General features: G+C 35.7%; 1 protein-coding gene across 1 annotated transcript; it reads left to right on the top strand.

Annotated features, from left to right (window-relative positions):
• The first annotated feature begins 161 nt into the window (after positions 1–161).
• On the top strand, positions 162–27,747 carry LOC122037780 (probable CoA ligase CCL8). Its single transcript, XM_042597236.1, has 17 exons — positions 162–386; positions 1,559–1,737; positions 1,920–2,117; positions 2,781–2,982; positions 3,294–3,382; positions 9,680–9,749; positions 10,095–10,147; positions 10,996–11,103; positions 12,889–12,987; positions 15,634–15,726; positions 15,877–15,954; positions 16,554–16,658; positions 24,778–24,868; positions 25,740–25,813; positions 26,459–26,638; positions 27,013–27,066; positions 27,177–27,747. The coding sequence occupies exons 1-17, from the start codon at positions 182–184 to the stop codon at positions 27,219–27,221; spliced, it is 1,923 nt and encodes a 640-aa protein (XP_042453170.1). The 5' UTR covers positions 162–181; the 3' UTR covers positions 27,222–27,747.
• Positions 27,748–27,855: the final 108 nt, after the last annotated feature.

Below are 27,855 nucleotides of genomic sequence, written 5' to 3'. Positions count from 1 at the left end.
ATTATTTTTTTAAGAAAGCTAAAATTCTCACTTTGCTTCCCAATCCGCTGGAACCCAAGAACCAGGACGCAACCTGACGTGACGAACACGCGGCGCGTGGACAAATGTCGCCGTAGCTCGTTTTTGTTTTACCTCGTCTGTCATGTTCTTCGTTACGTCTGTTTAATGCAACGGCGGAGGGATGGTAGTGTTTTTTGTATTTGGTGAACAAACCATAAATGGGTGGAAAAGTAGGTGGTGGACGATTACTGCGCCAGCTTCGATAGGATGCGTTTTGAGCTTGGCTTCCAACCGTGCCTCTCCTCTCCCGTGTCACCGCGCCAGCTTGCTCTGCTTGCGATCTGGAATCGCTTCGCCTTGCCTCTCTCGGCCTCGCCTCTTCTCCGGTGCGCATTCACACTCGATCAGCTTTTTCCCTTAGGGTTGCGAGCTTCTTAATTCTGATTAGGGATTGTTTTGTTGGATGTTTCGTCTTTCCCTGCTTTGTTCGAGATGGAGTTAATGATATATTGGCGTTTAAGAAATTTGTGATTTTTGTTCGAGAAGCATTTGGATTGGTCTTTTTATGTGATCGCTTATTGATTTTATGTCACAATGCAGTAAAAGAACACATTTTTAAGACCAAGAAAGCGAACTTCTCTACTGATCAGATACTTACTCGTTTCTGAAATATGCGATATGCGATAGGATTCTCGATTATGCAAATTGAGAAAAGAAGTTCAATTTTAATCTTGTAGAGGAACTTCCTTATCATAGGCTTACGGTGTTGCATTTACTAGACAGTTGAGGTGAATAAATGAGAGGAAAAAATAAGTGGTGGGCGATTACTGTCAGCTGTTGCTGCAATTTCCCAGTTGCTATTAAGCTGTTACTGAAGCTTCTTTGTTGTAGGGTTACGTCATTTAGTCAGCAGACAATTTTGGTGAAAAAAGTGAGCGGAACAGTACAAAGCCTCCAGCCATATCTCTCTTCTCTCTTTATACTCACTTTCCTTGCAACCTAGAAACCTCTTTCCGTTGCTCTCCACTCGTGCTGTTCTCTGTCTCTAAGCTACTTTGTTCTTGATTAGGTTAGTGCTTCATTTTGCACAGTTTGCATGATCCTGTCGGGCTGGAGATGGAACTTTTGGATTAGTTTTTATTCATTGCAACTGTTGTTGGAGTTTTATATCTAATAGATAGAGTTTGAGCGGCTAAAGAAATATGCATGCAATTAGTCGTTTTATAGGTCAATTTATATCATAAACCACTAGAAAGAAGCACCGTGTTTTAAACATATGGAGTGAAATCCTCATCTTCCCTTAAATTTACTCAATTGGTCCAGTTTTATTTTAGTTTTCTTCCACACCAGAGTACAATGTTTGTCATATCTCTTTTCTTTTCTTATTCTTCTTCTTCTTTTTTTTTTGTAAAAAAGGAAAATATTTCTATATCTGATGTATTACTCTTAATTTTGTAGAAGGTAACTTAGAGATGATTAACCATCAATTTTACTAACCATATGATAATATATCCTCATAAATGTCATAATTCTAAGGTTTATAATGTCCTTTGTGTAGTTCAAGCTACTAAACCATCTCGTACATTCATGGAGGCTGTTAAAGCAGTTCTTACCTATGGCTCTGCAACTCAAGAACGTGCTGCTATAAGGGCTGAGCAGAAAAATTATAGCCATGTTCAACTCATTGCTTCTGCTTTAAACATCTCAAACTTATTGCTTGATGCAGATGCCATAAATGTAAGTGTCATGTTATGAATTGTTCCTATGCTGCCTTGCATAAATCATTAAGGTTTCTATTTCATCTCCTGACATGGATGACAGCCTATGGATACTGAATCCGTTTAAATGAGATCAAATGTTTTTTGAAATGCTGGTTGTTGATCTACAAAATCTTTGCTAAAGTTTAGCCATTGATATAGGTGAAAGAAGAGCGTGGAAAAACAATTGGACCTGTTAATGGTCCAAAATGTCTTCATGGTGCTCGGGTGGGGATTGTGGCTAAACCTTCTGCTGAATTTGTTGCAGCAATCTTTGGTACATGGATTAGTGGAGGAGTTGCAGTTCCTCTAGCACTCAGCTATCCAGAATCAGAGATTTTGCATGTGATGAATGATTCAGTATGTTTCATACCCTTCTTTTTTGTACATATGAATTAGTACCTGGTTAAAAAAGTTTCATTTCTCTGCCAGTTAAAAGTTGGAAGAAACAATAAGTTTACTGAAAGTTCATTTATCTATTATTTTAATTTAGTTTGAGATGGGACTACTATTCCTGTTACAATAGAAGCCATCATATCTTTTTTTCCCCTCCCTTTATCCTGTATTTGTGTCTATTTTTTCTGTTATATGTCAATCACTTTTATTCTATAAATATTTTACATTAATTCTGTGAGTGGCTTGTAAACTATAAACCAATAATATTTAATTTATATTTATGTGTCTCTGAAAGTCCAAGATGGACATCTTGGTTGCATGATCTCTGACTTGCAACCTGTAGTGCTGTGAATCTGTGATGTTAGTGCAATAGCTAGTTATTAATAACACTAATGAAGAAGAATTGTCTGCTAAAAGTAGACCTACTTATGCTCAAAACCTCAAGTGAGCTAAAATCTTAGAGTACTTATTATTCTTGAATGACTTCATGCAAATTTCTCCTTATGTAGGTAAACTATGTGAATCTCACATTCTCTTCTCTCTCTCGCTCAATCTCTCTCCTTTTTTTTGTATGACTTGTTGCATATTGATGGCACCATAAGAGATTTAACTTGTTCTACTTTTCAGGACATATCCATGATACTTAGCACTCAAGACCATCAAGAAATCATGGAGAATGTGGCTGCTAAGTGCTTTGCTAAGCTTTCCCTACTTCCGACACTTACCGGTATGCCATTAAGAGATAGTTTGAATGAACATTCAGGGGAAAGGGCTGCTGATTTGGTTGCTAAGGTGATCAGAAAAATTGAGGATTCAAACAAGCTGAAAGGTAATACATTTCTTGCTGTCCATCCTTTTTGTTTATTTGTCTTCACCATGATGTAGTCATCTGAAGATTCCGTTTATGTTTTTGTTTTTTGGGGTATATTTTGTTAAAACTATCTAATATATTTTATCTAGATGATTATGTATTTTTACTGCTGTTTTTTTTCAGTCTTTTGGACAATTGCTAATATGCTTTCTAATAAATTTTTTTTATCGATTATCCCACATCAATAGATCTTATTAAACATCTGATGTAGATAGCTTCTAGACTCTTTTCTCTTAATTCTCCATGTTCACTTGACTCTTATTACTCAGGAGATGATCCTGCTCTGATTCTTTATACAAGTGGCACAACTGGTAAACCTAAAGGTGTTGTCCACACTCACAACAGCATAACTTCTCAAGTAAGGATTTTGCTTTCATATGTAAATGTTGATTTTTAAGGAATCCAACTGTTAGATATAAATGTGGCATATGGAAGTCATGAAGCAGAATAACTGATTTTATTTTTTCAGAAGTAATAGAGAGGTTGTTTTTACTAACTAGGGAGTTTAGTTAAGTTCCACAGTTCAGACTTCTTTAGCTCCATTGCCTGTTAATATTATTTATTGATGTGCTATTTGTGATCTTAATTCATTTTTGCTGCTTCAAAAATTCTAATTTGTGAGCTAAATATGTTTATGATATTTTTAAGTATTATTATTTGTAAACCAAAGTCTAGTGGCTAAATTTGTTTCCTACCAACATTTCCTTGCCTTATTTGTTGGGTCTCTGCTCCCCTTTCTTTGATTGACTCCCAACTTCCATGGGCATACAATGTTAGGCTCCTCACCACAACAATGGTAGCAAGATATGTTTGCGATGGCTAATCTGAAATATTAGGAAAAATATCCATTTTTCCATATCTACTTCACTAAATGAAGCCGCAATTTTGTTTGTAGAGGCTAAGTTTTACTCTACATGCCATAGCATTGGCGCTGTCTTACCATTCAAAACTTTGCTTCTTGTCAATTATTAAATGAATTTTTTCCATTTCAAAAATTGTTGGAAATTTAATGTGAATGAGAACTTAAATCTAGATCGTTGGATCAAGATTAACAAATCTTGTTCATCCAACTTGAAAGCTTTAAGTGCCTCTTCATTGGTTCAATCTGAACCATTGATTTCAAAAAAGAAGGCATCTAATAAGGAGGTATTGCGTCCCTTGGAAAAAGATGCAATCTAGACCATCTAATTCAAGTTAGATGGATAAAATATAATTGAACCAAGAGATTCTTATACCCTTTTATTTGGTATAAATAAGATCCCTCACATTCTCATTTTTCATTTCAATTCAAAGTAAAACAGCATTGCAATCCATATTTGCATTTAGAGAATTTGAGAAGCTTCTTCTGGAGGTCTTGCAATTTGCAATACTGCTATTGCAAGATAAAGTTATATCTTGGGAGATGATTGCTGTGTTCCGTGAGAACCGTGTGTGCGGTAAATTGGTCTTAAAGAGATAGAGTTCAACTCTAGTCACGAATTCGTTAAAGCGGTGCTATACCGTTATTCTGCCCGCATTTAGATTACACCACCATCGGACCCAACAATTTTAAGACGAACCTTTTCTGTGCAATCTTGATAGATTTATCATCGACGACTCCTGTTCCACCGGCGCATGATGAAAAATTGGAGATGGCAGCAAACGATGCTGTTTTACCTAACCACATTAAACTTTGCGAGGCTCTTACGTGAAGATGTCCCCTCGATATCTCAAGGTGAGACTGATAAAGAAAAGAGAGCGACATATGATGCTTGGGGCCATAATGACTTCTTATATCGAAATTATGTCCTTAATAGCTTGGACAACACGTTATACAACATGTATAGTCTAATGTCAACTGCAAATGAGTTATGAGAGTCTCTCGAAAGGAAGTACAAAACAGAAGATACCAGATTGAATAAATTCATTGTCGACAAATTCTTAGACTTCAAGATAATTGATTCCAAAACTGTGACAACTCAAGTCCAAGAGTTGCAATTGATCCTGCATAATCTGCATGCCGAGGGCATGACAATGAATGAGTCCTTTCAAGTTGCCACGATAATCGAGAAACTTCCACCTTTGTGGAGGGAATTTAAAAATTATCTAAAGCTAAAGTGAAAGGAGATGAAACTTGAGGATCTGATTGTAAGACTGTGGATTGAAGAAGACAATCATAAACAATCAAAATCAACAAAAATGCCTATATTTGCAAAGACAAATTTGATGAAACCAAACATGGGCAAGAAGAGAAAGTATCCTGGCAAAGGGCAGAGCCAAGGGAGGGCCAAGAAGTTCCAAGGAACATGTCACAAGCAAATCGAATCATAAGGCCAAAGACTGCCAATGTCCAAAAAAAAGCCACTCAAGTGCACATGACTGAAGATAAGTTAGTGCCAATAGACATGCCAAAATTAGAAGCCAACTTGGTGGACAATCTAAGGAGCGGTGGGTTGATACTGGTGCCACACAACACATTTACTCTGGCAAGGTCCAATTTTCAACTTATACACCTGTTAATGAGAGAAAACTAATCATGGGTAATTCTGCAACTTCCAACATTGTTGGTATTAGCAAAGTGGTATTGAAGATGATGTCAGGCAAAGAAGTGATACTAATCGATGTGCTTCATATTCCCAACATCCGAAAGAATCTAGTGTCAGGGTTAACTCTTGTCAAAGTTGGTTTCATGTCAGTGTTTGAGTCAAATAAGTATGTATTGACAAAAAATGGTCAATTCATAAGTAGAGGGTTCATGGAGAATGATTTATTTAAAATGAATGTAATGGTTGTACACCGTGAATTTAATGACAATACAATTATAAATTCTGCTTATTTGGTTGAGTGTTCTAATTTATGGCATGTTAGACTTGAACATGTAAATTATAATACTTTACGACAAATTGTGAATTTAAATTTATTGCTAACATTTAATGTTGATCTAACACATAAATGTTAAATATGTGTTGAAGCTAAATTGACAAAGTTATCTTTCTATTCAGTGGAAAGGAGCACGACCCCTTTAGTATTAATTCACAGTGACATATGTGATTTAAAATTTGTGCAACTAGAGAAGGCAAAAAGTACTTTGTTACTCATTGATGACTGCATTAGATAATATTATGTGTATCTATTGAAAGACAAAGATGTAGCCTTAGAAACATTCAAAAATTATAAGAATGAAGTTGATAATCAAATTGGTCAATGAATTAAAAGAATTTGAAGTGATTGAGGAGGAGAATATAATGGTCCATTTACTGAATTTGCGGAATCTGGCATTGTTCATCAAACGATAGCTCCTTACTCTCCTCAATCAAATGAGATTATCGAACGTAAAAATCAAACTCTTAAAGAAATGATGAATGCTATGTTGATAAGTTTGGGCTTACCCCAGAATTTGTGGGGGAAGTTATTTTATCGGCAAACCGTATTCTAAATAAAATCCCTCATAAAAGGAAAGATAAAACTTCTTAGGAGTTATGGAAGGGTTATAAGCCTTCTTATAAATATCTGAAAGTGTGAGGGTGTTTGGTTAAGGTGGAAGTACCTAAGCTAAAGTAAACCAAAATATGACCAAAGATAATTGATTGCATTTTTATTGGATATGCCAATAATAGTAGCGCATATCGATTTTTGGTACATAAATCAACAGTTCTTGATGTACATATTGGAACAACAATTGAATCAATGAATGCTATATTTTTTGAAAATATCTTTCTTTTCAAAGATAGGAAGGAAGAAAGTTTAAATAAAAGAACTTATGAAACTACAAATATGGATAATCTTGGAAATAATGAAGAACCAAGACACAGTAAGAGAACCAAAATAGTAAATTCATTTGGTCCTGATTTCATAACTTATATGTTGGAAAATGAACCAAGGACAATAAGTGAAGCCTTATTAAGTCCCAAAGCTCCCTTTTGGAAAGAAGTCATTAATAGTGAAATAAATTCCATTGCTATGCTTGGGAATTGGTGGATATTCTACTTGAAATCAAGCCTTTAGGATGTAAATAGATCCTAAAGAAGAAATATAAGGTTGATGGAACTATTGAAAAGTACAAGGCAAGACTAGTGGCAAAGGAATTCGAACAAAAGGAAGACTTTGACTTCTTTGATACCTATTCACCAACAATAAGGATCACATCCATTTGAGAACTCATTGCTATTGCTACAATACATATCCTTGAGATACATTAAATGGATGTGAAAATAACCTTTCTAAATGGTGAATTAGAAGAAGAAATATATATGGAGCAACCTGAAGAGTTTGTGATTCTAAGACAAGAAAATAAGGTGTGTAGACTCGTGAAGTCACTATATGGGCTAAAACAAGCATCGAAATAGTGGTACGAAAAATTTGACAAAACTATGATGTCAAATGGATTTAAAATAAACGAGTGCTATAAATGCATATATATCAAAGACACACCTAACTCGTTAGATGATATGCTTATCATGGGTAGTAATCATGATATAATCATGATTACTAAGAAGATGTTGACTAAGAACTTTGATATAAAAGATATGAGTATAGCGGACGTTATACTCGGAATTAAGATCGATAAGACATTAGATGAAATTATTCTTTCATAGTTTTATTATATTGAGATAGTATTAAGGAAATTTAATGCATAGGATCTTTCTTCTGTAAAAATACCAATGGATTTAAGCTTGCATTTGGCATGGTGAACCTGTATCCCAATTGGAATATTCAAGGATAATTGGCAGCTTGATGTATATCACTAATTGCACATGTCCGGATATTGTCTATGCGGTCAACAAATTAAGTAGTTTTATAAGTAATCCAAATGATGACCATTGGAAGACATTAATAAGGGTTCTTAAATATTTAAGGTACACCTAAGAGTATGGATTATATTATATGAGATATCCAGTGGTACTAGAAGGCTATTGTGATGCAAATTGGATATCTAATACAAAAGATACTAAATCCATCAATGGATATGTATTTACCATTGGTGGTGGAGCATGTCATGGAAATCCACGAAACAAACGTGCATAGCTCGATCAACCATGAAATATGAGTTTATAGCCTTAGATAAAGATGCAGAAGAAGCTGAATGGCTTCGTAATCTCTTAGAAGATATCCTATGTTTGGAAAAGCAGTTGCAGTGATGAAACATTGTGATAATCAATCGGCAATTGCAAGTGCATAAAATAACATGTATAATGGTAAGTCACAACATATTCATCGACGATACAATATCATTAGACAGTTGATTTTTAATGAAGTTATCTCTGTCGATTATGTCAAATCAAAAGATAATTTGGCAGATCCATTTACAAAAGGTTTGAATAGAGATCAAATCTACTGCACATCAAGAGGAATGAGAATAAAAATCTACAAATAAGAACATTCATATCGTAATCCAACCTTGTTGATTGGAGATCCCAAGATCTTGGTTCAATGAGACAACGAAATTATAAAAGTTTGTGCAAGCATTTGAACTAGTTCCCCTCTCATTCCTAGGATGGAAAAGTGCTACCTACAATCTATAGTGAGGTTAAGTTATAAACTTTTAATGGATTTTATACTGGAAAAAGTAGAGTATGGTATGATACTCTTTATAGGAGGTCACCTATATAAGTGTGAACACGGGCTGCTTCAATGAAATACTTATGAATCCAAGATGTTGTCCATAGCCAAAACGGCCAAAAGAGTGAAAACTATAAAGAAGTGAGCAATGTTTTTGTGTAGGTACTATTGTCTTAGTTTACACGAACAACTAAATAGTTCAAGACATCACATTCACTAAGCAGCCTAGTAAATCTGATGATACTCTACTATGGAAGGTATAAAGCCACAAGCTATCTCTCCTAATGCAATATTTTTTTTATTGAACTCTCCTTAGGTGATAACATGCATGTATTAATTTTCATTCATGTGGGGGATTGTTGGAAATTTAATATGAATGAGAAATTAAATCTAGGTCGTTGGATAAAGATTGAAAAATCGTGTTCATCCATCTTGAAAGGTTTAAGTGCCTCTTCATTGGTTCAATCTGAACCATTGATTTCAAAAAAAGAAGGCATCTAATGAAGAGGTATTGTGTCTCTTGGGAAGGGATGCAATCTAGACTATCCAATTCAAGTTGGATGGATGAGATCTAATTGAACCAAGAGGTTCTTATACCCTTTCATTTGGTATAAATAAGATCCCTCACATTTTCATTTTTCATTCCAATTCAAAGCAAAACAAGCATTGTATTCCATACTTGCATTTTGAGAGTTCGAGAAGTTTCTTCGGTTCGAAGGTCTTGGGATTTGCAGTGCTGCTATCGCAAGATAAAGTCATTGTATCTTGGGAGACGATTGTTGTATTCTGAGCGCAGAGTGATGGGCAAATTCATCTTAAAGAGATAGAGTCCAACTCTAGCCTTGACTTCGCCAAAACGGTGTTATACCATCATTCTGCCCGCACTTAGATTGCACCACCACCAGACCCAACAAAAATAGCACCAATGCTTTTACTACCCATTCTCTAATTCTGTGATTTACTTTTCTATTGTTGATTGTTCTCTTTCTAGAAGATTTTTTTCTCGCACAATTTTCTGAACTAGTTTAATGATGTGATCGTTATGTGGTCAATTATGTTCTATCTTTCTATTTCTATGACATGACAAAATGAACTGCTGCCTTTTGTTTTTTTTCAGGTTCAAATTCTGACTGAAGCTTGGGAGTACACATGTCATGATCGCTTTATGCATTGCCTGCCATTGCACCATATCCAAATTTGTCTACTTTTTGTTGATATAATATGAAACTTTGTTTGAAATTTTGTTCATTAAATTCCAGCTTAGTCTTGTATACAAAAGCATCAAGCATATGCTCTTTATTATTTCCTAATATCCACGATGCATCAAAGGGGAGTCTTGGTGCAATAGAAAAGTTGTTGTCGTGTGACCTTGTGTGACCTAATGTGGTTTGATCCTTCCATGAGATCTCGTATTGGTGGGAGTTTCGTGCACCGGCTTCCCTTTTATCCATGATGCATCAAATTATGAGTATACCATGTTGATTCATTACTTTGTGCACACCATTCTATTTCTTCCTTAACCTGTAGTTTACATGTGCATGGCCTCTTCAATGCTTTATTTGCACCTCTTTATGCGGGATCAGTGGTAGGTGTCTACTCGATAATCCTTTCTGTCATTACAATGGTCTCTAGATTCTGCATTTCATTATATTAGGTTGACATTTAAATTAGGGGTGAGCAGTCAATCCGCCAAACCGACCAACCCGCTTATACCGACCCGAACTGAACTGAAAAAAAATAATCCGCCGGATATAGGGCCGGATGTAGGGTCCTAATATTGCATTATCTAATCTAGTAGGGCCAGATAGTTTTTTATCCCAATAACTGAACCAATCCGATCCGATCACCCCTACTTGTAGCAACTAATGTTGATAAGCTGTTACACGTTGTAGCAACTACTGTCGATAAGCTGCTACACGTTGTAATAGTTATTTCCGATTAGTTGTTATAACGTGTAATGAGTAATGTTTATTATTATTTTAAAAAATTTTATTTTTTTTGTTATATTTATATTTATATTTTATATTTCATTGGATATAGGGTCGGATATCCAAATAACTGACAACCCGTCGGATATCTGAAACATAAGAACCGTCGGATATAAGGCCGGATGTAGGTCCCGATTTTGCATTATCTGATCTAGTAGGGCCGGATAGTTTTTTACCCCAATAACCGAACCAACCCGATCCGTGATCACCCCTAATTCAAATCCAACATTTCTGTAGTTTAAACTGTAGTCTTAAACAATTTCATCTGTTAATGGTAGTGTCATAACTTGCACAATATGATCTAGACACTAGATGCAGTGACAAAGATTAGTAAGAACTCTTTGTAATGGATGCTATCTTTTTTCTTTGGAAATCTAGGTTAAAAAATGTGTGTTGATCATCTTATCTTGTTGAAATGCTTTTCTTATTAATATCCAATTTACAGGTTGAGTTTATGCCAAAATTTAGCGTCCGAGGTGTGTGGCAAAGATGGTGTGATTCAGACCCTAAAGATGGAAGCAAAGCAGAAGATGCCATTACTGTCTTTACCGGTGTAAGTGTACTGTGTACATAACTAGTTGCAAATTTAAAAAAAGTACGATTAAACAAAGTTACAATTTGCAGATTCTTGTAAAAATAACAGAACTAATATATTCGATGGATTAAATTTTACTGAGAGCAACACAATTTGATTGAAGTTAAGTAAAGCAACCTTAAAGATGAAATAGTCACTGCCCTCGAAGAGCAACAGGTTCTTGGGCTTATATTGTTTTTGTAATTTTGGTTCAATTACATGATCAGACATGTAAATGAACTTCGTAACTTAAGTATCAGATTGTTGATTGCCATCTAAAGTAGTTTGACGTCGGTCAACTTTCATTAAGCAGTACTTACCCAACGGAAACTCTTATGCTCTTTGTATAATTATTCTCATGAAATCAATGATTGTTTTTTTTTGTAAAGTGAAGAAAAGAAGTGCTACTAGGTTCTTATTGTGCAAACTTTTTGTCCCCTCAATAAGTTATGGAAAGTGCATAGATGCAAAGAGTCCTGTTTGGTCAGACTGTCTAATACACTATTAAGGATTTGATCTTTCATCTGTTGGACTTGTGCCCTCCACAGTCACCTCTTCTACTGTCTTCATAGCAACCTCCAAGTGAACCTCAAGATATGGTACCAGTCTTATTGATGGATGAATATTTCTGGCTTCTCAAGAGTGTTTCCTTTCTTATAGGACAGAATGTAAAGCTGACTGATGGCTCTGGTGCTTTGAGATTGAGGAGCTATTCTAGTGCAATCATGCCATAAAAACAAAGAATAAGAAAAGGACATATTCCCCATTTCTGTTGTTTATAGAAATAACTACTGAATGAATTAGTCAGTCATTCTAAAAGCATTAGGCACAGGTACTTCACATAATTTATTCGTTTACTGTTTTTACATATTTTATACCAAAGGTTTCTCATAATTGCCAAGATTAGTAAGTAGTAATGCTTTAGGAATGTGTTTGTATTGTGTTACTACAAAAATGTGATTGTGAACAGTGATTTTGGGTATCTCTAAACAGAAATATTAGGTATGTGCCACGAAAACAAAGTTGCAAACTGGTTGCTTGAGTACAGTATGGAAATCTTGACTATAGAAGTGAAATCTCTATAACTTTCCTTCAGACATTTTATTTATAGCAAAAAGTTGAATTGGGAGATAGTAAATCATTGACACAATTACCAGATTGGATGAACAAATTGTTTCGTGTCAAAGATCTTGAATAATTCTACATTTTTATAATTTTGGCATTCTGAACAAATGTGGGTTACTTCCTTTTTTTCTTTATATATGCACATCCAATATCCTTAAGCTTGATATGCTAGTTAATGAAAGGAAAACATACTTTTTCAACAATCTTGTGATGGATAAGTTCAAGCATCTAGAAAGGTTCCTGACCTTTTTTGTTTCCAACTTCAACACCACAAGTTTATAATATCCCAGAAAATAAAAGATCCTATTTTGGCCTGCAATCTGAAACATTCAATTTTTACTACAAGCTCATTATCTTCAGTCCTACTATCTTCAGTACTATAACTTTAGCAACCAAAAGGGCCTAAGAAATAAGAATAACTTGTAAAATTCTGTATGTGAACATAATGTAAGGTAGAATTTGTCCTTTAACAGAATGTACAGTTTCTTGAGTTAAAGTGTCTAACTTTATTTTAATCTCTTCTTTTTTTTTAAAAAAAAATCAATCAACTTGTTGTGTGAATTAAAATGTGTTTGTGGCAGTTCTGAACTCAGAATCTGTCTTTTACTGATCAAGTTCATGTGCATTGTGAAATTTCAGGTTCCAACTATGTACGTCAGGCTACTGCAAGGATATAAAACTATGGATCCTGATCAGCAAAAGGCAGCTGCTTCTGCGGCTAAACAACTGCGTTTAATGGTAATTGTTTTTTTTCTTCTTATTTTTTGTATATGTACAAAGCAAAACCTAAAATCTCGTGTGTATTTAGGAACCACGAGTTAGACCTTTATATAGAGAAGAAGAAATACACCAAAAGATCAAACTACCCCTATACTTATTCTAACACTCCCCCTCAAACTTGAGAATATAGATCATATACACCAAGCTTGTTACATATGTAGTCAATCCGAGGACCTCTAAGTGATTTAGTGAATATATCTGCTAGCTGATCATTTGAGTTGACAAAACTAGTAAATATTTCTCCAGATATGACTCTCTCTGACAAAGTGACAGTCAACTTCAATATGCTTTGTTCTCTCATGGAAGACTGGATTTGAGGCAATATGCATAGCGGCCTGGTTGTCACATATGAGTGACATTTGTGTAACCTCTCCAAACCTTAGTTCCTGAAGCAACTGTTTTAACCATATAAGTTCTTGGCTAGCAATAGCCATAGCTCGATATTCTGCCTCTGCATTGGATCTTGCCACAACATTCTGTTTTTTGCTTTTCCAAGAAACAAGGTTACCTCCGACAAATATACAAAATCCAGAAGTGGATTTTCTATCAGAGGGAGATCCTACCCAATCTGCATCAGAATATTCCACGACTTGAGTATGTGCTTTGTCTTCATATAGAAGACCTTTTCTTGGTGCACCCCTGATATATCGAACAATGCGAGTTACTGCATCCCAATGTTCTTTGCATGGAGAGCTAAGAAACTGACTTACTACACTCACTGCAAATGAGATATCCGGACGAGTGATAGTAAGGTAGCTTAGTTTCCCTACCAATCGCCTGTACCATTCAGGATCTGAAAAAGGCTCCCCCTGATTTGGTAGGAGCTTAACATTAGGATCCATGGGATTGTAGACTATCTTTGAGTTTAACATTCCTGTTTCTTCTAGAATATCCATTGCATACTTCCTTTGGGATATAATGATCCCATCTTTAGACTGTGCCACTTCTATCCCTAGAAAATATTTGAGTTTGCCAAGATCCTTTGTCTGGAAATGTTTGAAAAGATGTTGTTTTACTTGTGAAATCCCAAGATGATCATTACCTGTGATGACAATATCATCAACATAAACCACTACATAGATGCAACCAGTAGATGAGTGGCGATAAAAAACAGAATGATCAGCCTCGCTTCGAGTCATGCCAAACTGCTGAATTACGGTACTAAATCTACTGAACCATGCTCTGAGTGACTGCTTGAGACCATATAAAGATTTCCGCAAGCGACATACAAGACCAGAAGACTCCCCCTGAGCAACAAAACACGGAGGTTGCTCCATGTAGACTTCCTCGAGCAGGTCACCATGTAAAAATGCATTTTTGATGTCCAACTGATGAAGGGGCCAATGGCGAATTGTAGCAATAGACAGAAAAAGACGCACAGAAAACATCTTGGCAATAGGAGAAAAGGTGTCTCCATAATCCAATCCAAATACCTGAGTATAGCCTTTAGCGACAAGATGAGCCTTAAGCCAATCAACCGTGCCGTCTACACCAACTTTTACCGTAAACACCCATCGACAACCAACCACTGACTTCCCAGGAGGTAGAGGAACGAGGTCCCAAGTCCCACTGCTCTGTAAGGTACTCATTTCATCAAGCATAGCCTGTTTCCATCCTGGATGGGCAAAGGCATCACCTGCAGTCTTTGGAAGAGAAACAGAAGACAGGCAATAATAATAGGATGGGGAAAGACGATGATAGCTCAAAGAAACATAGTGAGGAGAAGGATTACGAGTGGAGCGCATACCCTTTCGAAGTGCAATAGGAATATCAGAGTCAGGAAATGGGACCGGAGGAAACGGCGAAGGACTTGGCTCCAAAGATATGCCCACAGCAGTGTCAGTGTTGGTCGGCGGCAAAGCAGAACGAGTACGACGTTGATAAACCTGCAAAGGAGGAGGCGAGGCTGGAGAAGATAGAGGCGCCTCCGGAGGACAAAAGATAGTCACTGGTGCAGGTGGAAAGGGAGAAACCTCGACCTGTGAAGCGGAAGGAGCAAAAAAAGAAACCGACTCAAAGAATGTGACATCAGCAGAGATGAAGTACCGACGAAGGGTAGGAGAATAACACTTGTACCCTTTCTGAAACCGTGGGTACCCAAGGAAAACACACTTATGAGACCGGGGAGAGAGTTTGTCAACGCCGGGATCAAGAGCATGAGCAAAACATATAGAACCTATACTTATTCTAACAGTATACAATTTCTAAATGAAATTACTGAACTTGATAGTTTGTGAAAAATACATAATTGTTCCCAACTGAAAAAATGCAAGAAAAAATTATGAATCTGCCAAAAGTAACTCATATGCGTACAAAAATTTAAAGTAAAAAAGTTGTGTTTATTGATTGGATTCTAAAAGAAAGAATAGACTGTGGAGATTATAACAGCTTAGTTCATTTTGTGTTTGCAGTACATTGTATGATTGCCTTGTTTTTTTTTTGTTTTTTTTGTTTTAATTTGGATGTATTTCAGGTAGGCTTGCTCTTTGAAGATACATGACTCCAAGATTAAGTTTTTTCCATTTCTATGTTCACATGTTTATTTTAAATCAGAATAAAAACATTAAATCTATTAATAGAGAATTTACACAAGTTTTCATCTAGATGTGCGGTTCTTCAGCTCTTCCATATCCTGTTATGAAACAATGGGAAGATATTACAGGTCATCGCCTGCTAGAACGCTACGGAATGACTGAGGTTTCCTCCATATTCATTCTCCCTTTGTGTTTTCCAGCCTACTATTTGACTCCTTAAAAGATGGTTTTTAATCTATATCAGTTGCACTAACCTTATAAATGCCAACAAGTGTAAACTATGGTTTGTACTGATTATTATGGTACTTTGTAGTTTGTTATGGCACTATCCAATCCTTTGCATGGTGCACGAAAGGCAGGCACTGTTGGGAAACCCCTTCCTCGGGTCGAGGTATGTGAAGTATTAGGTTGGACATGGAAGTAGTTCATGTTTCTCTGTATTACAAGAATGTCATGCATGAGTTGAGGTATGTGAAGTATTAGGTTGGACATGGAAGTAGTTCATGTTTCTCTGTATTACAAGAATGTCATGCATGTTTTATTATGGTGATAGTCTTACTTATTGTTGAGCCAGAATTGGAATTCTTTGTTTACTGCAATGGAAAAAATGGTCTAACTTAATTTGATGTAAATTTGTATGAGTACTATCTTTGGCACAAAGTTTGAGCAGAATTCTAATTTTTAAAGTTGTTCGAAATTAGAAGTAGAATCCTCTAGCAGTTGGAGATATTACTTTACATGTACTTTTTTGTCTTATCTTTCAATTCAATCTCTTTTATGTGATTGTCTGGATTATGCTTCCCTCTGGATTTTAGTTGGTTCCTCGTTGTGGTCTCCAAGGAAAACCACTAACATATGTAACACTTTGTTGCTTAATCAGCTTTTGCCTAACTGCTGAGGACATATTGCTTAATCTTAGGGTAGTACTGTAATTTTTTAGAAAAATGTATATCAAACAATTTGAACATAACTCTGGCTGCTCCTGTCTAGGTCAAGATTCTTGCAGAAGATGGTAGTCCTGTTGGTGCAAATGGAGTGGGAGAGCTTTGTGTAAGAAGTCCCTCTTTATTCAAGGAATACTGGAAAAAACCTGAGGTTTGTTGAGTTTTAGCTCTTGTTTTGATGACAGTTATATATTGGTTTTTCATGCTTGCTGATGTAGATGCAGTTCCACTATAAGCAATTGCTAGTTATTTGCTTTGTCCATACTCTGATAATTAATATAGTTATCATGGAGTATCCGTGATTGCCTATTGTGGCAAAAGGCGAATACGTTTGCCCCAGCGCCCCCGCCAACCCGTCCCACCGCTAACACGGATGAGGTAAATCACGGGCGGCTACTAGCCTTTGGAATAGTAACTAGCACATAAGGGAGGTATTTACCTCGACTTTGCCGAGATTCGAACCTCAGACCTCATTGTGGCAACACCTCATGCACTAGCCTCTAGACCCATCCGAGGGGATATCCGTGATTGCCTATTGTCATATGAGCTGGTGGTTATTATGAATACCATATTTTAAGTTATTGAAATTTGCCCTTTGCCCACTTTTTGATTTTGTATTTGTTCCCAGCAAGTATTATGATGCAGGAGGATTCATTAGATATTTTTTTATTATTTTTAGTAAATTATTTTTATAATTTTTGGATTTTCTTTGCTATTTTTGATAATTTCTATCTTTTACATTTTGAATTTTTAGTCCGTTTAGGGATTTTAGAATTGTGAGTCTGTTAAGAATTTTTTCATTTTTTGTTAGGATTTCTTTTCTTTTTTGTATCTTATGAATTGAGGGTTTATATGTTAAGATTTATTTCCTTTTTTATGTCTTAGGGTTTGGAGTCTATATAAACAATTGTCTGGGTTGATATAAGGGAAGTTTTTGGATTAATAATATTTTCGGCAGTGTCGTTTATTTTTCTATTTTTTGGTATTCCTCTTCGAATCAATAGGTGGTAGAAAATTGCTTTCGATATTCATGCGCAAATTAACAGATTCAATAGCCCTCGGGATAATCGTTATCCCCCTCGACGTTGATTGGTATTAGAGCTCTTTTATTTTTTTTGATGAAAGGTAAATTATATATCATCAAGAAAAGTGTACAATCTACATGCCCTAGGATGTCCAGCCGGTTCTGACGAAGTGTCAGATCCTACTGGCAATCTGAGGTATGGACTCTGAAGTATTAGAGCTCTTTTAGATTCCATGGATGATCGTCGTAGTTGTGATCGTGATGTGCAGGTTCTGACTGAGGAAGCATCACACCGTGATCATAGAACCCAAGACGAGATACTTGAAGATCTATAGAGACAACTCACGGAGTTATCCTAGCATAGCGGCGCAAGATCTTGAAGATCATGATGTACGTGGTCAAGGTTGTGACAGGCAAGTTCCAACCTCACACTGTGATCGTTGTGCTCGAGATCTTAAAGGTCGTAAGTTGTTTTATTTTAATTTGGATAAAAATTTTCTTGAGAAAGATGTGCACAACAAGATCGAAATAGTTGGTGATCAAATTTATGATGAGAGACCGAGTCAACTAGTGAGCTAGTTTATAGCGATGATGAGGTGGATGAAATTATCGATAAGTTGTTGATGGAGAAGAATCATATCAAACTTTTTCTAGAGTGATTGATAGAGAATGCAAATGCCATAATGGCTACTTATGAGGATGCCCTTCTCGGTGATGTCCAAGTTTACCCAGAAAAGGGAATAGTTGCCTTTTCTGCTGGATTGCATGGTTGGGCTTTCACTTTGACTAACTTTGCTGAGATGTACGCAACTAAGTTTGGAGTTGACGAGACCGAGATGATGGAGAGGCTTTGGGGTGAGAACTTCTTTGACCTGGCCACTAAGAAATGGACTAGTAAGAGTAGTGGGTCTCCCCCATGTAAACGTGGATTCATTCAATTCTTTTACGAGCAAATTAAGCAGATTATTGCCACCTGCATGAATGATCAAAAGGATAAATTATAGCCAATGTTGCAAAAGCTTGGTGTCACCATGAAGTCTGATGAGAAAGAGTTGATTGGAAAGACATTAATAAAGAGGGCAGACTTAGTTGCCGGCAAGTAGCACCATTCATGAAATGACGATCTTCCAGCTTCCTTCTCCTTCCAAGGCACAGAAGTATCATGTGGAGAACTTGTACGAAGGTCCACTTGATGATATTTATGCAAATGCAATCAGAAATTGTGATCCAAAGGGTCCTCTTATGTTGTATGTCTCAAAGATTATTCTAGCTTCTGACAAGGGTAGGTTCTTTGCTTTTGGTCAAGTTTTCTCAGGAATGTTTCAACGGGTATGAAAGTAAGGATTATGGGACCCAACTATGTTCCAGGTCAAAAGAAAGATTTGTGCGTTAAGCAACCTATTAAAATACTGTTCCGTGCCATCAGCATAGACAGATTTTACCGTTCCACCCCCGGAGCAAAACCGTCACAGGAGGCGGGGTAATTTCGTGCGTCATGGACAGATCATAGAACTTAGAAGACAGAAGAATCGCGTCACGAATCACGTCACGTTGCACGATCGCACGTCGCAAACGGAAGGAATCGCGACAAAAGGGGAGGCAATGGCGAGGTGAGGTGAACTGGTATGATTTCAATTTAACCTAAACCAGGGGCGGGGTCAGCGGTCACCCCCCTCGGAACAGAAAAAAAATTTGGGGCTGTAAAAAACTCTTCCCAGCTGCCGAAGAAAAAAATAACAAAGACAGAAAGACAGTTTCACTTTTTTAATTTTGAACCAAAGTTACATAAATAAATTAGATTCCCCCCACCCCTTTTCTCTCTCCTTTTTGCTTTCCATCACTCACGAAGAAAAAGTCTGCCCTTTTTTTTCTTTTATCGACCAAAGGTGAAGTCATGAAGCCACCTTTCTGCTACGATGCCGCCACCCACCTCCTGCCGACCAGCAACTCTTGTTGGCTAGCAGGATCTCCGACCAAACCCCGCCGCTTGACGTAAGGGAGTCGGTGGATAGAAACTGTTCGCCGCCGCCAGCAGGCTATTGTGTCGCCGCAGCACCGCCGCAGTGCCACCACCTCCTAGCTGCTATACGGCCACACGCATCGCTGCAGCTTCAGGTAAGTGGGTTTTATTTTATTTTATTTTTAATTTTTTGATTGCTTCTTATCGTATATACAATTAGCAATTGAAAAGTTTAATTGTTTAAATGTTTAGTTGCTTTTGTATATTTGATTGTTGGATTATTGAAAATTTAGATTTTGTATATTTGATTGTTGGATAATTTGTAATTTAGTTTTTGTATAAACTTTGAATCTCTGATGTAATTAAATTTTTTTATTAGTTGTTAGTTAATTGTGATTTGTGAATATTGATAATTTATGCTAAACTAATTTTATTTTTTTAAAAGAATTGTGTCGATGAATGATGCTAAATAATTTAATTGTGTTATTGTTAAATTGTTCACATTAAGTTTAGTAAAATAATACTTTATGTTGATAATTTTTTCTCATATATTATAATTTGTAGAAAATGTTGAAATATTTTATAAAGAGGCCTAGGAGTTCAATTGAAACGTCTAGTGTTCCCGATGAAGAGTCTACTCCACCACAACCACCACCTCCTTCTCCTCCGCAAATTTTATTTGAAAATATTGGAAATATGAGTAGTGAAGTAGAAATTGTTACTAATCTTGGTTTACGAAAACTGATTGAAGGGTATGATGTTGGTGTTAGAGATTATATTAAAAAAGAATACGTTGCTATGAGTCCTTGTTAACCTTGAGGCCATAATTTTCCAAGAAAAAAATGAATAAAGACAATAGATGTTTCAGAGAGGTTTGGTTTAAAGACTATGATTGGTTGGAGTATAGTGTTTCAAAGGATGCAGTCTTTTGTTTCTGGTGTTATCTTTTTAGACCTAGTAATATAGGGTTTGGAGGAGATGATGTGTTTACGAGATCTGGTTTCGTAAATTGGAAAAAACCAATTGAAAAATTCAATGAGCATGTAGGTGGAGTTGATAGTGCGTACAATGAGGCAAGAATATAGTTTGAGGGTTTCAAGAATTAAAGACAAAGTGTGGAGTATTCATTTTCATCAGGGAAACATGAGATTAAAGTTGCTTATCGCAAATGCCGGACTGCTATTTTAAAAGTAATTTGATTTTTGTTGCTACAAGGATTGCCTTTTCGGGGCATGATGAGTCTTCAACATATCATCTGATAGAGGCAATTTTTTAGAATTGCTCAAATAGTATAGCTCAGAGTGTCCAGAAGTTGCGGCAGTTGTTGGAATAAATGCACCTTGAAATAATCAAATGATTGCCCCAAAAATTCAAAAGCAACTGGTGAATGCTTGTGTAGTTGAGACCACAAATGTTATTCTAGCTGATCTGGGAGATAGGTGGTTCACTTTACTACTTGATGAGGCTCATAAAGAGCAAATGACAGTTGTTATTAAATATGTGAACAAACATGGAGAGATGATTGAACGATTTATGGTTGTAGTTCATGTTGCAACAACTACAGCTGCTTGTTTGAAGGAGGCAATCGACTCTTTATTTGCTAAGTATGGTTTGTCAGTGGCGAGAATGAGGGGTCAAGGATACGATGGTGCTTCAAATATGTCTGGAGAATTTAATGGCTTAAAGTCACTGATAATGAAAGAAAATCCGTATACAAGGTATGTTCATTGTTTTGCTCGTCAACTCCAGCTAGTGGTTGTAGCTGTTACTCAAGCAAATCAATATGTTTGTGATTTCATGTGGATTGTTGGTTCGATTGTGAGCACATCTGCATCATCTTGCAAAAGGGCCGACAAACTTCGATAACTTGAATATGATAGAAAAGTTGAACTTCTTGAAAGATGAGAGATTAGTTCTGGTAGAGGACTAAACCAAGAAACTAGTCTAGCTAGACCTGGAGATACACGATGGGGGTCTCATCATTCAACTTTATGTCGTATTGAACAAATGTGGCCATCTGTTATAGAGGTTCTTCAAAATTTGATTGATGATGGTAATCGTTCTTCTAAGGGTTTAAGTAGAAGTTTGGTTGAAAGAATGGAGAGGTATGAATTTGTGTTTATTCTACTATTGATGAAACGTATATTGGCAATCACAAATCATTTGTCAACAGTTCTACAAGAGAAAGATCAAAATATTGTGAATGCGATGCGTTTGCAAAAGTTGAGAGATTTTGGATGAGATTTTTACTTGAGGATGTGAAGAAGTTTTGTAACACTCATTCCATTGAAATAATTAATATGACATATATCATCAACAACCATAGTCATTTGAAGAGAGATGGAAAAAATGTTAATTTTTATCACTATTACCATGTTGAAATCTTTGTGAGGTAACTTCATAATTCTTTTTTTTATTTACAGTCAATTAAATTCTTTTAAACAGTAACATATTTATTAATTTTTACTTTTGTAGTTTGGTTTTTAAATTGTAGGTTATCGATATTATTCTACAGGAGATGGATAGTCGTTTCTCTGAAACAACTACAGATTTGTTGATTTATATGTCATGCCTTAACTCTAGGAACTCATTGTCTAGATTTGATGTACAGAAGTTAGTGCGTCTGACTCATTTTTATGAGGATGGTTTTTCTTGGAATGAGCGTATGTTGGTTGAATAAGAGCTTGAAACATAAATTAATGACGTCAGATCAGATGAACGGTTTGAAGGCATTGCAGATTTAGGAGCTCTTGCAAAGAAAATGATTGAAACAATGGAGAACCATGTGCATCCTTTTGTTTATCGGATGATTGAGCTAGCCTTACTTCTTCTTGTTGCTATTGTAACGGTTGACAGCATGTTTTCTGCAATGAATATTGTCAAAATAGATTTGCGAAACAAGATTATAGATGAATGGATGAATGACAGTTTGGTAGTCTATATCGAGAAAGATGTTTTTAATACGGTCGACAATGAGCCAATTTTGCAGCGTTTTTGGAACATGGAATTTCGAAGAACGCAATTGTCATGTATTCGTTAGTAGACTGCTTTAATATTATTGTACGGGTTTTTTCATAATATTGTACCTTTTTCTCTTGTATGCCAAGTTATTTAAAAAATATTTTTTTAATTACATATAATTTATTAACCGTTCAAAAAAAAAAAAAATGGCCATGCTTAGCTCAGATTGCGATCACTCCTCTATGCTTGAATTCTTGGATCTGCCACTGACCTAAACGAGTAGGCAACTTATCGGAGGCGATGGAGGCGTACTGGAGGCTTCGGAGATGTCACGGGACTCCTTCGGAGCCGCCGAAGCGTTGGGACCAAGTGTCTCGAAGGCACCTTTGATCGCGAAAGCCACGGAGTCGTGGCATTGCAGGCGCCACAGTAGGAGACGCAGGACGCCTCCGGCACCGCCAGAAGTGTAGCCGGACGCCTCCGATGCCACTGAACACAACGTGGGATGCCTCCTGTGTTGCATGTTCGCGTTTCTGTTCAGCGAAAAAACACAAAAGATTTAAATAATTCAAACATTTTCCAACTAGGTGTGATATTTCGAAGAGACTTTTATAAACCCTAATTAAATTATCCCCAAAAAATATAAAAATATATTTAAAATTTTAAAAATTAAATAAATTTTATTAATTAATATTTTGAAAATTATTTTTACTATTTTAAATTTTATTTAAAATTTTCAAAAAATTAAAAAAAAATCACATTTATATTCTGATAATTTATTATTATTATTTTTAAAATTAAAATTTACAAATATATTAAAAAAATAATTTAAAATTTAAAATTATTTTATAATTATTTTTATATTTTTAAATTTAGTTTGGAATTTTAAGAATTAATATTTTTTTAAAAGTATTTTTATAAAATTTTAGTAGGCATTATCTTATGCGAAAATATTAAAATATACAACATCTCAAAATATAAAATATCTTTAATATTCAAATATTAATATATATTTATATTTAAAAAATACTGAAACTATATTGACACGACACGAGATGATACCAAAACGTATCATTTTAATCCGGGACTGAAACCTCGGCTCGGGTCGAGATTTTAAATCTTGACATTAAGTGTGTGAGGAAAATTGTTATCTGGATGAGCAAGAATCAAGAGTCCGAGGAGAATGTTCCTTGTGGAAATACGGTGGTCGTGGTTTGTTTGGACCAATTTATTATGAAGACTACTATTTTGACGATTGCCAAGTTGATTATGAAGAATGCTATTTTGAAGATTGTCACGTGGATGCCATCTTCCTCTTGGGCTACCACTTGATACTATTCGAAATTCTAGGATGAGTTTTTATTTCAACTGGGGACGACTGATGCAGGAGGATTCATTGGATCTTTTTTATTTTTTTAGTAAATTATTCTTTTTTGTAATTTTTGGGTTTTGGTATTTTAGGTATTTTTGATAATTTCTATCTTTTAGATTTTTAGATTTTGAGTCCATTTAGGGATTTTAGGATTGTGAGTCTGTTAATAATTTTTCCACCTAGTGGGAAAAGACTTGGTTGTTGTTGTTGTTGTTGAGTCTGTTAATAATTTTTCCTTTATATTAGGATTTCTTTCTTTTTTCTTTTTGCATCTTATGAATTGAGGTCTTAGGATTTCTCTCCTTTTTCAATGTCTTAAGATTTGTAATCTATATAAATAATTATCTGTTGATGTAAGGAAAGTTTTTGGATTAATAATACTTTCGACAGTGCTGTTTATTTTCTTATTTCTTGGTATTCCTCTTTGAATTAATGTGTGGTAGAAGATTACTTCTGGTATTCATTCACGAATCAACAGATTTAATAGTCCGTAATAATCGCTATCCCATCCGGTGTCATATTATGAACCGCTTAATGTCTTCCCTCTAAATATTATTATCTATTTTACATGAATAATCAAATAGTATTAACAGCATGAACCTGCTTTCTTTCGCTAACCATAGTTTGAGGGGATTCCGTACAGCATTTTGTGGTTGGTTTCTTTTGCCTTGGAATCACTCTATTCTTTCTCTTCTGTCCTCTCTCTTTCACTGTCAGAGTTTATCTTCCATTGATGGCTGTGCTATAAGTTCTCCTCTGCTTAACATACACTATGACCATGTTAAGCCAAGGAGATTTTTGAACTTGTAGATTGAGTTTACTTAAAAATGACTAATCTTGTAGGAGTTTTGAATAAAGCAGGTAATAAGTTTGACTAAAAGTTTTTAGATACTTTACCTGTAATTGACTTTACCCTTCTTTTCTCATCTTTTGATTCTTCTATTTTGATTTAGGCAAATAAGGATTCATTTATTGATGATGGATTCTTCAAAACTGGAGATACAGTCACAGTGGATGAAGATGGATATTACATAATTTTGGGACGTAAGAAGTTCTTTTGATGGTTCACTCATTTAATTGTGTTGGTTACTTTTTTATTTCTCGAATGATCATTGCTTAACACAAGAAAGGATTGGCAAAGAATCTAGATATTCCATGATGTGAATGAGTTTCTCTTGGCCTTTTGTTATGTGGCCATGCTACACTAGCAGCATAAGTTGAGAAAAAACCTAGTCAATGAAAATTTAGCAGTGCACTGTTTCCACTTCTTCATCAATTTAATTCAGCGATGATTTTTCTTCATTTCCACTATAATTCTCGAAACTAAGGATCATGATACCATGCTTTGTCAAATGCCAACTGAAATTGTCTCACTGTATTTTAATTGAGAATAATCCATATGAATATCAAGAAACACTATTTTATACCAAACATAAAACAATTTTGCTAGAACCTAACCTTAATTGCACATTTCAAAATTCACTGTGCATGAAAAGAAAGTTGAAATAATTCTGAATTGCATTCTAAACGCTGCATTTGCCAATATACAAATGCTACATGCTTGACACATAAACCATAAAAAATCTTTGGACGTCACCTCATCAATGGTGATAGATAGTCTCTATACCTGATATTTTCATCCTGTTTCCACTTGTTAATTTGCTTTATTCTCATTAAGATTGTAGATGTGTGTCATATTCAAAAGAAGATTTTCCTGTCAAGCACTTTGAGCAATGCAAAGCAGTAACTTTTGTTAGTCTTGACAAAAATGTTATAGGAAAAACTCATTTTTTTCTTCTCCATATTGATAACAACGACATGCAAGTCAAGTCCTAAGTGTTATAGCATATTTCTAAGAGAAGCTCTAAGCCTACTCTGCAAAGATCATGATGGCATCCGTTTTTACTCTTTCCAGGTACTAATGCTGATATTATGAAAGTTGGTGGTTACAAGTTATCAGCACTAGAAATCGAAGCAGTTCTGTTAGAGGCAAGTAAATCACACATATCTTGAATAACAATAGTTTGCTACATTTGGAACATACATAAACCATCTTCCAGTTAGTGCACTGTGCATTTCCAATCATCTTGTTCTTTTTGCACTTCAAATCATCAAAATGTTACCTTGCTATTGTGTTTATATGATTGGCTACAGATGAGAGGGCTAAAATTATATCATTGCAATCAGAGAAGAACATAACGCTCATATATATGGTTTTCAAATAGAACCAAATAACATAATAATATATATGAAGCTCGGCACTGAAAATCTTGGTATGTGGTTGAATGCTTCTTAAACATTGGCATTTCTGGTTTTTGGCACTTTTCAAATGTCTTTCCAGTGCCCTCCTGCCTCCTTCGCCTTGAGGGAGTTGAACACACAAAGAGAGAGAATGCTATTTCAAAACTTTGGCTTCCAAATTTGCAATCACTCTAGCCTCTCTTTCTTGAGGGAATTTAATTTTTTTTTAATCTGATTCATCCTATTTTGTACTTTCTTTGTAAAAAAGTGCTCTTTTCCGTTTTTAGGTAAAGTTACCTATTCATCCAAAGATGTGTTCATTGGACAAATGTTTATCTAGCTGTTATGATTTTGTATTGTTGCTCTGACATTAATGTTTTGCTCTGTCTCCAGCATGAGGCTGTGTTAGAGTGTTGTGTTCTGGGCTTACCTGATGAGGATTATGGGGAAGTTGTGAGTGTGGTAATTGTGCCTCACACAGATGCAAAGAGAAGCGCAGAGCTAGAACTAAAGCCAATTATTACACTAGAAGATCTACGTAATTGGGCCAAGGAGAAACTTGCTCCATATAAGGTACTTGTTCTTCAGTAATGCATCGTTTAGGATTTTTTTTTTTCTACTCTGTCATAAGCTTTGAGCAGGTGCTTACAGATAAAAGATATTTTGAATACATATATGCTGTAAAATTCATTTTCACCATTCATTTGTTCCTCTGTCCAAATATTATTCCATAAGCTTTGCGTAGCACCAAACACGGCCAGTCTTGTTTTCTTTCTGGTGTTAGTCATATAAAGATTAATTGATAATACTTAGCCAATTATACTTAATCATATCTGTCAATATAATTTAATCCATAGTAGAACAGTAGGAGTGATTAGTGTTTGAGCTTATGATTTTAAACAGTGAAGCCTATTTCTTATTGGTTTATATTATTTGCATTCATTCAGCTACCAACAAAGCTCTTCTTATGGGATTCTCTTCCTCGAAATGCTATGGGAAAGGTTAACATTCTCCCTATTGAGTTCCTTGTGTGCGTGTGTTTTGCGTGAATATCCACAATAAGCTCTTCGCTTGTGTTCTTTTGCTTTTTGGTTCCTCCAAAATTCTCCAGGTAAACAAGAAGGACATGAGGAAATTACTAGAACAACGACTATGATCAGATTGACTCATCAGCGGCAGCCGATGCTGGAGCATATCACAAGTATACTCACGAAGATTACTCGCTTGCTCCATCAACTTATCTAGCTAGCATTTTCTTTAATAAATCTTGTTTAGCCTCTCGCAGTTAGACATTTGAAGAGAACCATCTATTCTTTTATATTTATTACAGTAATTGCGGTCTGTCCTTTTCGAAATAAAGGAAAAATTGCTAAAACGGGTGTCGTTTTCCCTTGCATGTAAATTGACTTGCAGATTTTTGTGAAGGTCAAAAGCCTACATAACCTTCAGATGCGTTGGCACTCAAGAAGGACTCAGGTCTCTGAATCCTACAATATGAAAAGGAAAAGCATATCATATTTGTGCAATGTGGAACACTATTATCGACCATTTTCACATGATGATGCTTACTTTCTATATAATCTGTTTCAACAATTGGAATTGGAACTTTTGCCTGGGCATGGACATAAGGCCTTGGAATTAAAGAGACAACTTATGGTGGGCATGTCGTCCCATCACTCTCACTCACATTTGTCCGTGACTTACTGATGCGTCCTCCTTGTGTGTTTTTGTTTGATTTAACTTTGATATGCATACATAGAATCTTTGCTGACTTTATTCTGCGAGTGTTG

The sequence above is a fragment of the Zingiber officinale genome, chromosome 1A (genome assembly GCF_018446385.1).
Source record: "Zingiber officinale cultivar Zhangliang chromosome 1A, Zo_v1.1, whole genome shotgun sequence".
Lineage (NCBI taxonomy): Eukaryota > Viridiplantae > Streptophyta > Magnoliopsida > Zingiberales > Zingiberaceae > Zingiber > Zingiber officinale.
Note: the sequence above shows the minus strand (reverse complement) of the source record. Positions and strands in the feature narration are given on the sequence as shown.